Here is a 15,299-nt window from a genome sequence, read left to right as displayed (position 1 = left end):
GTAAACAAAATCATGGAGTCAAATTTACTTAAGGTATAAGGAAGTAAGGAGGTTTGTTATAAACACATTTGTTGAGAGGTGTGGTCCATCAATGTTCAACTTAGGGAAGTCACAGAGATACTAACTTCTTTACAGGGATCCTATTTATAAAACAAACAAACAAACAAAAAACATGGTTGGGAAAATAGCGGTAGAATGACTGTGGGGTCCAAGTATCTGGCTTCAAATCTTATCTTTGATGCTTACTACCTGTATGATACCTGGCAAGACCCTTAACCCTCCTGAGTTTCTATCTCCTTATTAGTGCATTAAAGGAGTTGGATTAAATGCCTATGAAATCCCTCTCTCTCCCTCTTCAGCATTCTATCTCTTCTACTGTCTAGAGCAGTAATGGTGAACCTTTTAGAGATGGAATGCCAGGCCCCACCCCCACCCCACCCTCCAGACCACATGCTGTGCCCCTCCCCCTACCACATGCTGGGTAAACCCTGCCCCTGCTTACCCCATACAGGGGAGGGAAGAAAGTGCTCCAATTGGGCTTCTGGGTGGGTAAATGAGGAAAGTCCTTAGTGAGTGTAGAGAGGGGGAAGGGAGTGGCCCAAGCACTCTGCTCCCCTCTAGCTCTGCTGTCTATGAGCCACTCATTGACCCTGTGCACTTCCATTGGGCTGCTGGGCAGAGGGACAGGGGATGGGAAAAATGCCATGAGGCACAGTGGAGAGGGGGAGGGGAGCAGCTTCACCTGAGTCCCTCTGCTTTTCTAGTAACAAACTCTGGCATGGGTGGGATGTTATAGGGTGTTGAGGAAGGGTGGCTGAGTGCCCACAGAGAGAGCTTTGCATGCCATCTTTAGCACCATGCCATAGGTTCACCATCACTGATCTAAAGGAATATATGAGAGATATTATGTGTATAAAATTGATAATCTATAACAACAGACTGGATATGGAAGCTGAGAGAAAGGAGTTTGTCAAAACTACTTTTGGATTTCATAGGCAGAACTTCTTGACTGTGGCAACTTTCTCAAAATGGACCCAAAGTGCTCCTAATGCCAACTGAAGGTCTGTTGTTTCATCTGTCTAAGTTCTCTGTGAGATATAGGCAGCCCATGGATTGCCAGACATGCTTGTTTCTGATAGCTTGACCTTTAAGACCCCAGTACTCACTCTATTTATGCCATCAGAGATGCTGATGATAGCTTCAATCTCATCTTCTCTCTGAAAGAAAGAAATGAAGGAAGGAAGGAATGAAGGAAGGATGGAATGAAGGAGAAAAGGAAGGAAGGAAGAAGAAAGAAAAGGAAGGAAGAAAGAAAGGAAGGGAGAAAGAAAATAAATACATAAAGAAAGAAAGGAAGGAAGGGAGGGAGGGAGGGAGGGAGGAAAGAGGGATGGGAGTAGGGAAGAAAGAAAGAGAGAGAGAAAGAAAGAAGAAAGAGAAAGAAAGGAAGAGAGAAAAAGAAAGAGGGAAGGAAAGAAAGAAAGGAAGAAAAGAAGGAAGGAAGAAAGGAAGGGAGGGAGAGAAGAAGTAAGTAAGAAGGGAAGAAATAAAGAGAGAGAGAGAGAGAGAGAGAGAGAGAGAGAGAGAGAGAAAGAAGAAAGAAAAAAGCAATTACCCAGAGGCTGAGATTTCACATTCATTCTCAAAGCCATGGACTCTTGAAGTCAAGACCTCCACTTGTCACTTGACATGTGCTAAAGGGATTTCAAATGTGTAGGCTTTAAACAGGTCAGGCTTGAAGGGTAGAGTGGTAAGTCCAGCTCAGGGAAACCCAGGCTGCTCTCCTAAAGGTGTTGCCTTGAGTTGGGGGTTATCTTTTCTAAGTAGCTTCAAATATATCTTGGAAGACTCAATGAATCACTCTTGGACCCAGTGTCACAGAGAAAATAATGGCAACATAGTGTAGAGGATAGAGGACAGGCCTTAAAGCCAGGAATATCTGTCTGGGTTCAAATTCTGCCCCTGGCACAAATTGGTTGTGTAATCCTGGGCAAGTGCTGTAACTAACTATCTAAGGCTGCAAGTTGAGGGGAAGGTGTTGACTTCCATTGGTAGAGAGATTTTTCTTACCTGGGCATTACTAATTCAATGAAACTTGTCTCCTTACTTTGGAATAATGGCTACAGTAAGAGGCACACCATGATCAGGGTTCCATAAGGATGTTTGCTCATATTCTTTTCCTTGTCTCCTCTTTCTCTCCTTTCTATATTTCTGGAATCCAATACTACAGAAATTTAGGTTTGTGATCTATAACCTGGCTTGACTGTATTGGGGACTTTCTGACAGTGTTGCTGAGTCACCTGTGTTATGGGACATCTAGAGATATTTTTACAAAAAAACCACCTGCTCTTTGGGATCCCTCCTCCCTGCTGCGTAACCTGAAAAAGTCTCTAAAGGGTAAAACCTTTTCCCCACCTGTTAATCTGGTTGTTAAACATTCAGTTCACTCTCTGTCAGAGAAACAATGGAGGTTTAGGATATTCTCACAAGCAAAGACCTAGAGCTCGAAAGGATCTCATTGGCTATCCACTTCCAACTCCTAATTTCAGTTGAGAAAAATGAGATCAAGGGTAGTCAAATGACTTCCAGATAGAATTCCAGATTAGAAATCATGGAATCTAACTTTTCATTTTACAGATTAGGAAATTGAGGCAGACAGAATTCAAGTGACTTTCCCAAGATTATACATATATTAAGTATCTAAAAAAGGAATTTGAACCCATATATTCTTGATTACAAGTCCAATGGCCTGTCCATTACACCACATTGCCTCTTATTTATTATGCATCATGCATCAGAGGTAAAGTTTTATTTACTATGCATCATGCATCAGAGGTAAAGTTTCACTCAGCCTCTCTGACTTTAAAAACAATTTTCTTTCTACTGCTAGCACAGTTGATATCTTATTTGTAGTATTGTTTTTATCAGGCAGAGACCAACACTTCCAAAGCTATCTTCCATCTCTGACCTTCCTAAGAATTTGTGAGTTAGAAGCCCCTCTTCAAGGACCTGTTTATTTCACTTTAAGCAATAGATATATTACTGAAAAATCAAGTATAAATTTTGGTAACAAAACTAATTTTAAATGTTCCAGACAAATTAAGTGTTGAAAGAAAGACTTAAAGAACTCCTTCTGTAAAGCAAAAAAACTCTTTTCTGTTACAGAGAGCCTTATTAATACCGATCTCCTTAATTTGCTGATTTGGCAAATTACAGTTTTTATACAGTGGTTTGCTCAAGGTGAAACCCATTTGCATAGGTTTTAATGTGCCTTCAAGCTCATATTTCAACTGGAAAAATAAATCTTTTGTAAGTTCTTGATTTAGATGGATACCATGGGCTTCACCATACCTCTCTGTCCAACTCCTCAATCAACGTGATATTTCCAAAGTTTGGATCAATGGAGAAGAAATTTCTTGAACTGGACTCAAAGCTAATGCCATAGGTGACAAAGTCTCCTTCTGGGTCAGTTCCATTCAATGTATACACATGAGAACCTAAAAGTTGAATGGGAGAACAGGTCTATAATGCAGTCTCATATTTTTCACTCTCCTGAGAATGTAATTATTCAATAAATAATGATTTCAGTAATAATAACAATTATGAGAGAAACAGGATGTCATACTGAATAGAGATCCAGTCTTGGGGAATTCTGCATTCAAATGCTGCCTCTGATATATAGTGGTTGTGGGACCCCAGGGCAAATCAAATAATCTCTCAGGACCTGTAGGAGATCCTAGACTATATTACAGACTAGGTACTACTTTACACTGGCATCGGTAATTTGTTCTTTCTGAGTTCTCTGTGTCAATGAAATCATGGACCCTATTAAAGATTAAAAGCAATAATATTAAAAATGAATAATATTAGTGATTTGAAATGTTCATTTAAGGGTTTCCAAATTAAGTACTCTATTAAGCCAGATAGCAAGATTTTATCTATATTAAATGAATTATTTGTGAAATGGATAAAAATTATTTGAAAAATGTGTATATACAAATATTTGGTTCAGACTCATAATTTAATTGGAAGAAGGAATTCCTATTAAAGAAAATTCCTTTACCAATACAGATCATCCTGTACTTTACAACTTACAGTATTGGGAATTTTCCTATGGACACTGAGAGAAAAAATGACTTGCCCAGAGTCAGGTTGATAGCATGTATGAGTGACCAGACTTATAAGCTCTAGGTCTTCCTGACCACTGAGGCCCTTAGGCCAGACTGGCACACAGTATGTCCTTAATAAATTATAGCTGACTGGACTTGACTTGAAAAGTGTCTAATCTTGATGCCGGAAAGGATTTTGGAAGTCATTTATTTCAACTCTTTCTGTATCTCCTGCTATTTAGGTGCAAACTATTCTTTTGGATAGGCAAGTCCATCCTCTTGGGAAATAAGTGTTTTGTTCCAGCTCCCTGGAATGCAGAGGTAAATAAATATAAGAGGATCTGAATGCTAAAAAGAGATAAGGTATAAAGCCATCTAGTGAACTTCATCAAGGCCAAAGCTAGAGTTTGGATTATCTGAATACCCTGCTGATGTTTCATTTTTTCCATATTATTCAGTTTTGTAAGTGAATTATTTTATAAAACCAACCCCCCCCCCCAAAAAAAAAACATATACCCAAATAAAAAAGCGACAAATCATATGTTTTCATCTGCATTTCTACTCCAACAGTTCTTTTTCTGGAGGTGGATACGTTCTTATTTCATAAATCCCTCAGAATTGACTTGGATCATTGTATTGCTGTTAGTAGCAAAGTCTATCACATTTGATAGTTCCACAATATCGCTTTAGTGCGTACAATGTTCTCCTGGTTTTGCTTATTTCACTCTGCATCAATTCATGTAGGTCTTTCCAGTTCTTTCTGAATTCATTCTGTTCATCATTCCTTATAGCACAATAGCATTCCATCACCATCATATATCAAAATTCGTTCAGCCATTCCTCAATTCAGGGGCATCCCTTTAGTTTCCAGTTCTTTGCCACCCCAAAAAGATCAGCTATAAATATTTTTGTACAAACAGGTCCCCCCCTTTTTATCTCTTTGGGATTCAGACCTAGTAGTGATATTGCTGGATCAAAAGGTAACCTGCAGATATTTCAAACTAACATTCCCCCTTGCATCGGTTTTTAAATGAATTGGTGGTTATAGAATCATTGAGCACTATTTTGTTTCCTAGATTAGAGTTTTGCTTGACCTGCAACTCCCTTTCCATAAATATACAAATATCTAGAGCCAACGGAGCCTGACTCCGGGTAGCCAGACCATGGAAAATTGTCAAGGAGCTGTTACTTCTTTAAAAATTTTTTTTAAATTAAATTTTATTTTTACCATCCACCTTAAAAATCAATACTGCATATTGGTTCCAAGGCGGATGAATGATAAGGGCTAGGCAATTGGGGTTAAGTGACTTGCATAATCACACAGCTAGGAAGTGTCAGGTCAAATTTGAACCCAGGATCTCTCATCTCTAGGTTTGACTCTCAATTTGCTGAGCTAACTATCTGCTCCCAGAGCTAAATTACATCTGGTTGGCACAAAAGATTTAATAAGGCAAGCCAATGAGTTTCTTCCTCCTCTTTGTGGTTCTATGCCTGGGTACTCATCTGAGACCCTTTCAATTCAATATATAAATGTTTAAGGGGAAAAAAAGCAGAACCCAACAGAGAAAAGCAAGAAACAATGAGATTATTCCTAACCACTGCACTAACTATAGGAATATTAGGCAGTTACCTATGGGATGTGGTTCAGAGATTTGCTCAAAAAATAATTTTAGGTCACTGCTAGACATGGAGAAAATGAAGAATAAGACAGAGACCCTTTCCTTAAGAAATTTACTGTTTAATAGAGGATTAAATATTGTACAATATGGAATCTGATAAAATACTAATAAGGTATATTGGAGGAAGAAGGAAAGATGGCCAGGTTAGAGGATCATGGAAGGTACTCATGAAGGGAATGGCATCTGAGCTAGATCTTGGTAGATGGGTAGGACTTTGACAGGCAGACCTGTCAAAGGATATGGGCAGAGATACTTAAGGCAGAGGAAACACTGAGGACAAGCATGGAGTGGAAAATGTTAAACATGCTAGAGATAGCAGAAAGAATCTTGATTTTTTAAAAATCTCTCTTCTCTATCCCTTACCCTAACTCTCTAGTGCTCAAAATTCCTTCCAAAAGGACTTGTGGAATGAACACTGGGAATGTGCCAGAAAGCTGTGGTTCAAATATTGACTACAATCCTTACAAGCTAGATTTTTGGACATGGGAAACAACTTATTCTAGCTTTCTGATCTAGCTCTAGGTATGTGAGCAAATCATTTTGTTTCTGAGCCTTGGTTTCCTTCTCTATAAACTAAAGATAATAATGCTTTCACCATGTACCTCTCAGGGATTGTGGTAAGGAAAACTTTGTAAACTACTTATATAAATGTGAACAACTTTCATTCTGCACTAGAGATCAACTTGAATTGCAAATGTCCTAAGGAAAGGAACTCATTAATATTCATATTATAATATAAATGATTAAGATTATTGTTGTCCTGCAAGGAAGATTTTAGAGATGAGGGGCAGCTAGGTGGCACAGGTCTAGAGTCAGAAGGACATGGGCTCAAACCTGGTTCTGGATACCTCTTGGCTGTGTGACCCTGGCCAAGTCACTTAACCCTGTTTCAATAACCCTTGCCTATTTGTCTTAGAGTTGCTACTCAGACAGAAAGTAAGGGTTTCAAAGAAAAAGAGAAAGGAAAGATTTAATAGTTGAGATGAGGAGGGAGCATGAAAGCACTGGAAAGAAGGCAAAGAGGGAGGTGAGGTGCAGGAAGGGGAGACAATACAGAATAAACTTCTCCTAGGCAAATTTCCTGAGGTCCTGCCTGGCCCAATCCCTTTTAAAAACCAATTTTCCTCTGTGAAAGGTAAAAAGGTGAAGAAATTGCTTCTTGAATAGAGAGCAGACCTGGATTTTAGGCTGCATATGCTTGCCTTTCACTCTATAGAATCAGAGGCTAATTGTACCAATTCACTGAAAAGAGAAGAATCGAATAAGGTGGGGCCAGGGGTACTAGATGCTTTTTGGTGATCAGTCTTTCTGGACACTAGATTCACTGAATATTAGAATGAAAAAGGGCCTGAGAGATCATGACTGCCAGTGAATCATTTGTAGATAAGGAAACTGAGGCAAAGAGGGGAAACAGTGATTTAACCCAGGATTGCTCATCTAGTAAGGGACACATTTGGGACTGAAGCCAGGGTGACTAACCCTAGTTTCTCTTTCTACTGTGCCATGTTGTCCTGACTCTAGTTTTAGTTCAATCAGCCAACTCAGAAATGCCAATGCCCCCTTTTTTTGTGTGTGTCTATGTACATTCATATATATTTTATATATTTATATGATTATCTGTGTATATATATATATATATATGTATATATATATATATATGTCTGTGTGTGTGTGTTTTAATTTATAGTCTAATAGAATTGTCTGTAGAAAAAAGTCAGTCTGACCTTCAAGGCTTTTCACCAATTGCCTCCATCCTACCTGCCAAGATTTATCTCAAGCCACTCCCCTTCCCACACTCTAGTAGTCTAATTTATAGTCTAACAGAGTGCCTGGAGCACAGTTTGCATGCACGGTTAGTATGAATGAGGTAGGAATTGAACTCAGGTCTATCTGACTCTAGGTATGCCCTCTATCCCTTCCACTGCTTTACCTTTCCAACAGCAGTATAGTTAAAATCTTAGAATGACTAATGAACACTTCCCCAATCCCATCAGCTCTAACTTTTTTTTTTGTCTCTAAGGGCTGTTAACAGATGTCACTTCTCTCATCTTTAAACAGTGAAGGGGTGACTATAGTCAACATTAAATATAAACTTATTCTGTAATTGGTTAAATTAGAGGCTGAAGAATCTAACTGAAAAATGTCTTGGGTATGTATATCTTTCCCCCGCATCCCATTCCCCCATCTCTGCTCTCCCCCTGAGAATTGGTGAACATTTATCAGTACAACCCTGCCATGAAATCACACTCTCAGGAAGGTCCTGGGGACTTGGGGCACAGAACTCTTGATTTTTTTTCTCCAATCAGGCAGGATCTGTTCTTACCATGGGCTTACAAGGCCAGCTTGGGTGTCTATATCTCTTAGCACGTACATCAGCAACACCTTCCTAACACTTGCCAATGTGGAAAAGTCAATTAAAAGCTCTTCCTTTAGTAATTAAAGGAAACAAAGCTACCCGTATCCCCTCATTGCTAAGAAGAAATAGGAACATTCCTTACTCAAAGTCCCAGGAGTTCGGGGGCCATAGTATTGCTCTCACCATTACATTCATTCTACTCTAGTCAAAGAGCCTATATCCTCAGGAGCTGACTCTCCACCTTTCAGTTATTTAGGGGATAGCTCGATGCTCCGAAGTCATAAGTTAGCTTGATAGAATAGAACTCCATATATCAAGATCATAAATTTGGAACTGGAAAGAACCTTAAAAGTCATTTAGCCCAACTCCCTTATTTTGCAAATGGGGAAACTGAGACTAATAGAGGTTAACGGACTTGCCCAAGGTAACACAATTAGATAGTGTCTGAGGCAGGATTTGAATTTGGGTCTTCCTGATTCCAGGTCTAGTGTTCTATCCACTTCTGGTGGATCATATCATTTATCCACTTAACAAATTTCATGGACTCTCTATTGCTTGTAGAAAAAAAATCTCAAACTTTTCAGTCTGACCTTCAAGACCATTCACCAATTGCCTCTATTTTACCTGCCAAGACTTATCTCAAACCACTGCCCTTTCCACTCTGTACTCCAGCCAAAATGAACCACTGCCTATTTCTAATTCAGTTGACATTTTCCTTTTACTCTCTTTTTTCGCAGATGACTTTCTTGGCTTGGAATACACTCCTTTTTCATTTTTCCCGTTGGAATCCTTCACTTTTTTTCCAGCCCCCAATCAAGGGTAATTTCCTCCATGAACTCTTCCCTAATCTGTCCCTTACCCCTCTCCACCTCAGTTGAAAGTAGAATACAAATCTTTGTTTCCACCGAGTAACAGGTTTATGCAGAGATGCTAAAATAATCTCTTTATGCGAGAGGCAGGCATTTCTCAGGCTTGTCATTAGATAATGGTTCTGATATTCTCTCAATAAGTCTATTTATTACTTGCCACCTCAAATCACTTGGAGATCATTATTATTAGTCAGGCTCTGCAAGAGAGCCTTATACATTTATACCAATAGGGGGAAAATGATTTGGTTAATTCCTAAACTAATTCCATTTATCCTGGGAATGAATAACTTTATAACTTTCCTATAGGGAGAGGGACTTCATTGATGTAAATGACTCCCTAGGGACAAAACTCTCTCTCATAATTCAGGTTGGTAGCTTCTCTGGAATGTATATATAGTCTCAGAGGACTTCCTGGAGAAGAAAGACAACTCTGGCTCAGTGGGACTGGAGCATTGGGTCTGGAGAGAGGAAGACCTGAGTTCCAATCCAGCGTCAGACACTTCCTCTCTTTGTGACATTAGGTAAGTTACTTAACCTCTCTGTGCCTAGGAGGCAGATAGGTGGCTCAGTGAATAGTGGGCTGGGCTTGGAGTCAGTTCAAATCTGACCTCAGACTTTAGTTGTGTGACCTTAGGCAAGTCACTTAACCTCTGATTGCTTGACAAAAAGATCCACTGTATCTACTAGAGAAGGAAATGGCCAACCACTCCAGGATCCTTGCCAAGAAAATCAATGGATAACCATGGCCCATGGGTTCACAACTGAACAACAACAACAACAACAAAGTGACTTGCTCAGTAAGACAATTACTGACAGTCAATGTGTCACAGCCAGTCACATTCCAGTCTCTCTGGCTTCAAGGCTGGCTCTTGTACTGTGACAACATGCCTATCTATAGTAATTGCTATATAATAACATTTAAAGAGAACTTTCAATAGATTAACTCTAAGCTCATAGGTATCTAAGGAGAGAGTTTCTTCTTAGGAAAGAGAGAATGGACCTAAGTTGACCTACTATGTTGGTATGGAAGGAAATCATTTGTGTCATATGATTTAATAGACCAGGAAAGACTTCTAATTAAAATTATTTCTCCTATCTGGGGGTGGACTATCTGAAATCTCACCATTTTAAAGTCATTCCTTTGGGCTGAATTCAGGTCTAGTCAACCAACATTTATTGAGTACCTATTATGTTCAGGTAGTACCTGCCCTCAAGAAATTTATATTTTGGGGAAGATAGGTAGCTTAGTGGATTGAGATCCAGGCCCAGAGATGGGAGAGCCTAGGTTCAAATGTGACCTCAGACACTTCCTAGCTGTGTGATCCTGGGCAAGTCACTTAATCCCCATTGCCTAGCCCTTACCTCTCTTCTGCCTTGGATCAATATACAATATTGATTCTAAGATGGAAGATAAAGATTTAGTTTTGTTTTTAAAAGAAATTTACATTTTATTGGGGAGAGAATTCAACAGGTAAATAAATAAATGTATAGTCCTCCCCCATGTATCAAATACCCTTTTCCCCACCCCTCTGTGTATCCAAATCCTTTTTATCCTTCCAGCCTCAGTTTGAGTCCCAACTCCTCCATCAAGCCTTCTTTGACATCTTTGGGTCAGTGACTCCTCCTTTCCTCTGAACTCTATGGTACTTAATGTCTGTAACCTTTTACTTGGCATTCAGCATAGAATGCTGTGTAGTAAGATTGATGTTTTATATTTTTCAATAACCTTTCAGGTGTTTTATTCCAGTCTCCTCAACCAAACTGCAAACTCCTAGAAGGCAAGCACTTTGTCTTATATTTGGCACTTGTGGCATGATGGAAAAACCATTGGAGTTGGGAGAATTAGACTAGTGTCCTGACTCTGCCAGCTAATTTTACCTCTTCAAACCTTTCCATTAAAAGGGATTATAACACTTGTGGCATATACATCTGTTGATTCATAGGATTGGACTGGAAGAAACCATCTAGACTATCTCATTTTAGAGATGAAGAAACTGAGACTCATTTTAAGAGACTTGCCTGACTTCAGCTCAGGTGGTAACATAGCCAGGATTTGAGCTCAGGTTATCTCTGCTCCAAATCTAGCATTGTTTTCTACTACTGCAAGCAATGTTTTGTAAAACTTAAAGATATATATATATATCTTGAGATAAAGATCTATCTATCTATCTATCTATCTATCTATCTATCTATAGAACATATAAAAATGTTCAGTATCATTGTTGCTGCCTGCCACCATCCCACACAAATTTTTCACCACTTACAGTGACCCATAGGGTTTAGACACACCAGCTATTCAATAAATAAACTCTAGCCCATTAGATTGGAATTAGATTATTTTCAATAAATCACTTTTCAGTTTTTAATAAATCAATCAGCAAACATTTAATACCTGTCTACTATATGCCAGTTATTCAACCTGACACTGGGCATATGAAGAAAAAGCTGAAATTGTTCATGCCCTCGAGGAGCTTCTGTTCCAAAGAAGGAGGAGAGGATCATAACAGGAACACATATAGTAAATATAGAATAGATACCAATTCTGGCAAAGGTGCCCTGTGGATGAGAGGGAAGGGATGGAGACAGTGAACTGAAACAGTTGACCACTTGTCCTCATACAGGACAGGAAGAGCAAGATGGTAGGAAGGCTAATCCCAAAAAACAGTTTTCTAGAGACTGTCAATGAACAGAGAAAGGTTTGCTTAAAGGTCCCAAAGTTTTTTAGGAAAACTACCAAAGGAATATTAGCTATTAGAACATACCCTGGGAATCAAGATTGGAAAAAAAAATATCTCAATGATTTTCATTATAACAATGATTATGGCAATGGGCCCTTGCTCCTCCTCTTTCCCTTTCTCCAACATGAGGAGCCCAGTCCCTATCATTTTTGGTCCCCTCTCCAGTAATTCATGATGGAGAGGAAGATGTTAAGCAGCAAGATTCCTTCCTTAATATCTGAATGCTTAGTTTCTTCCCTATCAAACACCCTTCCCTAGACTTGAATTCTTACCCTCCTTTAATAATACATTTCTATAGCACTTTAAGGTTTACAAAGCATTTTCCTAACAACAATCATGTGAGATAGGTTTTGCAAGTGCTGTTATCTCCATTTAATAGGTGAAGAAATTGAGGCTCTGAAAAATTGTGACTTATTCATGGGTGGTCATGTAGTTAGTAAGTCACTGAGGTAGGATTCAAATCTAGGTCTTCTGATTCCTAGGACAGTACACTTTCCACTATGGCAGACTGCCTCTCTTAGCTCCGCTGAGTGCTACTTGGCCTGGTAAGACTTCCTTGATTCTTTCAATTGTTAATGCTCAAACCTTCCTCAAATTATTTTCTACTCATCTATGTACATGCTATATCTCCTATGTGGAGTTTCAGCTTCTTGAGGGCAGGATCAGTTTTTTTTTTCTTTTATATCCCACCACCTGGTGGTTGTACAGAGTAGATGATTTTTTTTTTATGGGCCTTTGTTGAATTGAATTTCATTAACTGGTCCATCTTCCACTGAAGACTCTTCATAGTCCCTCAGTGCCCCAGGTGTTGGAGGTGTCCAGCAATTGCTAAAATGGGAGATGGCTAACTTGGCCAAAAGACCACTGATTTTTCCCCATGTGTCTTTATCCCTCCACTGAATACACATGTGATCTGTGGCATATGTGAGGTAGGGTTGGTGAAAGTGAGCATTGAGGTGGAAAATGGCAAAATGCAATCCAAGAGCTCTTTCCTAAACTAAACATACCTCCTCCTTAGGCTAATTACAAAACCTAGGCTCCCAAGAGTATAAGGGAGAAAATCATGAATAACAACTATTACACTCTAACCATTATGTCATCATACTGACCCACAGGGGTGTCCTCCGAAAGGCTGAAAAGGGCCATATTTCCATTCGTGCTGCTGGCTCCATTGTCGTAGAAATAAGGAGCAAAATTCGCCTGGGCTGGAAAACAACAAAACACAAAGGAATTCTATGTACCTCATTCCATTGGGATTGGCTCTCTCCAACTCTCTCTGTGCTCTGACCAATTCCATGGGGAATTCCTTTTCATAATATACTCAGTTACACTAATGAACTCATAATCTTTCAGAAAGAGATATTTAACACTACATCTCTAGAGGGTCACCTTGCCCCCCATCAGACATGACAATGTGGACAGTAGAGTTTCACAGAAATGAGGGGCTCAGAGAGTCCACCACTGAATGTTAGACAACTGAAAGAGATCTAGTCCAGTTTTTAACGTTTTTGTATGTCTTAGCCCTCTTGGATGCAGTCTGGTGAAGCCTCTAGACCCCTTTAAAATATACAGGATTGCAAAGGAAACCAATTAAACTGAAATATATTTATTAAAGTTTTTTTTTAATAATACAAATTCATAGATCTTAGTTTAAACCCCTCCCCCCCCCAATTCTAGGCCAGAACCCTCATGTTAGAGATGAGAAAATCAGGTACAATGATGTCAAAAGTTACACAATAAGGTAGCGTAGGTGCTGAGATTAGAACCCAGCCATCCTGATATGCCTGATACAATTGCTCTTTCTGCTACAACACACTGCCACACTGAAGCAAACTTCAAAATTCCAAAAGTTTTGTTTCCAATAAAGCTATTATGACCAGCTCTCACCAATACCACAGTCACAGATATTCTAAGGGTATGAACATCCACAGAAACATGGGCACAGGAATACATTGAATAAATGTGCTGAAAAAGTCAGGGATAAGAGCCTCATTCATGGTAACTGGAAGTTACGGCTCCAAAGGAGCAAAGAACCAGAAGGAAAATGAACACTTATTTTCTGCTAGATAACATTAAAAAAGCCAAAACAAAACAAAGCAAAGGACAACCATTAGTCATCAAGTTAAGCATAGACAATGACCAATTTGAAATGAAATCACCCAGATTTGCTCTCTATAAAAATAGTAAAGGTACTCTTACTTATGGTGATACCACCAATTTCCCAACACTACCAGTACCCAAGCAGGAAAGATTTTCCTTCTCCCAGGAGTTCTTTCTGAGATCCTCAGAAATAAACAGTACTCACCCAAGCAAACCTGCACCAGCCCCAGGACCAAGGATGCAGGGAATTGCTGCCCATATTTCATTGCTCTGGAGTCTGGGCTCCTTAGCACTGTTTAGGCAAGGATGGGCCTCTGGAGGGGATGGAAGCGTGTCCTTCAGTGCCCTACCATGGCCAATTGTGAGAGAGGCAAGGAAGGGGAAAGAAGCAGAGGGCGAGAGGAACAGATGTTAAGATGTTAAGAGGATGACACGTCTTACTTTCTGAGTAATTTAAAGAAGCTCCTTCCCACAGCCTAATTAAGACCAATTACTGTGCAAGGAGCCCAGGGACTCGTTTCTGAGTGGAGAGAGCTTGGGAAAGAATCCACCCCACTCTCATGGGGCTAGGTGTGTTTATGGAGGCTCAGCCTGTCTCATGAATCTGCCCATCTTCACACCTACTGATCTGAGCTCAACTGTCAGAAAAGCAAGATAACAAAGGAGAGATCTTCCCTCCTGAATGTAGCTTTTTTAAAATCCCTTTCTTTTTCTTCCTTTGAAACCCTTTGTTATTTTCAGGTGGTTTCAGAGACTGGAGTTGCCTATAGTCTGGCAGGAAAAATGTGTTGATGGGTTTGCTGAATAAGAAACTGAGGCATCAGAATCACTGATCTGAAGAGAAGCCATTAGAAATGAGAAAACTACCATTGTATGGACTTTCAGGTTTCAGAATGGAGCTCTCCCTGGTGCTGAACATCCAGATTTCAACCCAACAAGTTGCAATATATGCACTGAGAGTGCCTGTTAAGGAGCAGAAATGGGAGTCAGAAGAGCAATGCTTTGGATTGGAGTTAAAGAAGAATCTTGGATGAGAATTCACTTTTCTTTTTTTTCTTTAAGCCCACTCCCCCCAGGAGTTATGTAATCAGTCACAGAGGAGCAAACCCAACAATGCTGGTGGTCTAAATTGGTTAGGAATAGCTAAAGAGAGATTTAGTCTCCATTAAGATAGGGACGATCTAACCAATCAACTTTGTTCAGCTCCCCCCTCCCTCCAATCACTTAGAAGGTTGCCAAAATAATTTTCCTATAACACAAGTCTGATGATGCCACTTCTAAATAGTTTTTGGTGGTGCCTTAGTGTCTCTAGAACAAAAAACAAATGCCTCCTCTTGACATTTAAAACCCTTTGAAATACTGTTTAAATCCACACATCTAAGCTTCTTGCATATTCTTTCTCATACTGAGATTTTCCAAGTTTATTTATCTCTCCATGTTCTCATTAG

General features: G+C 39.5%; 1 protein-coding gene across 1 annotated transcript in view; it reads right to left on the bottom strand.

The window, feature by feature from the left end:
• Positions 1–14,493, bottom strand: part of CDHR1 (cadherin related family member 1) — a 53,749-nt gene extending 39,256 nt beyond the window's left edge. The window contains exons 1-4 of the mRNA XM_001370964.3: positions 14,057–14,493; positions 12,861–12,956; positions 3,352–3,497; positions 1,167–1,217 (exon numbers count right to left, since the gene is read on the bottom strand). Coding sequence (XP_001371001.1) covers positions 1,167–1,217; positions 3,352–3,497; positions 12,861–12,956; positions 14,057–14,117 — 354 coding nt within the window. The 5' untranslated portion in view covers positions 14,118–14,493. The remainder of the gene's footprint in view (positions 1–1,166; positions 1,218–3,351; positions 3,498–12,860; positions 12,957–14,056) is intronic.
• Positions 14,494–15,299: the final 806 nt, after the last annotated feature.

Source organism: Monodelphis domestica, chromosome 1, assembly GCF_027887165.1.
Source record: "Monodelphis domestica isolate mMonDom1 chromosome 1, mMonDom1.pri, whole genome shotgun sequence".
Classification (NCBI taxonomy): Eukaryota; Metazoa; Chordata; class Mammalia; order Didelphimorphia; family Didelphidae; genus Monodelphis; species Monodelphis domestica.
The sequence above is the reverse complement of the archived record's forward strand: the minus strand, read 5'-3'. Positions and strand labels throughout refer to the sequence as shown.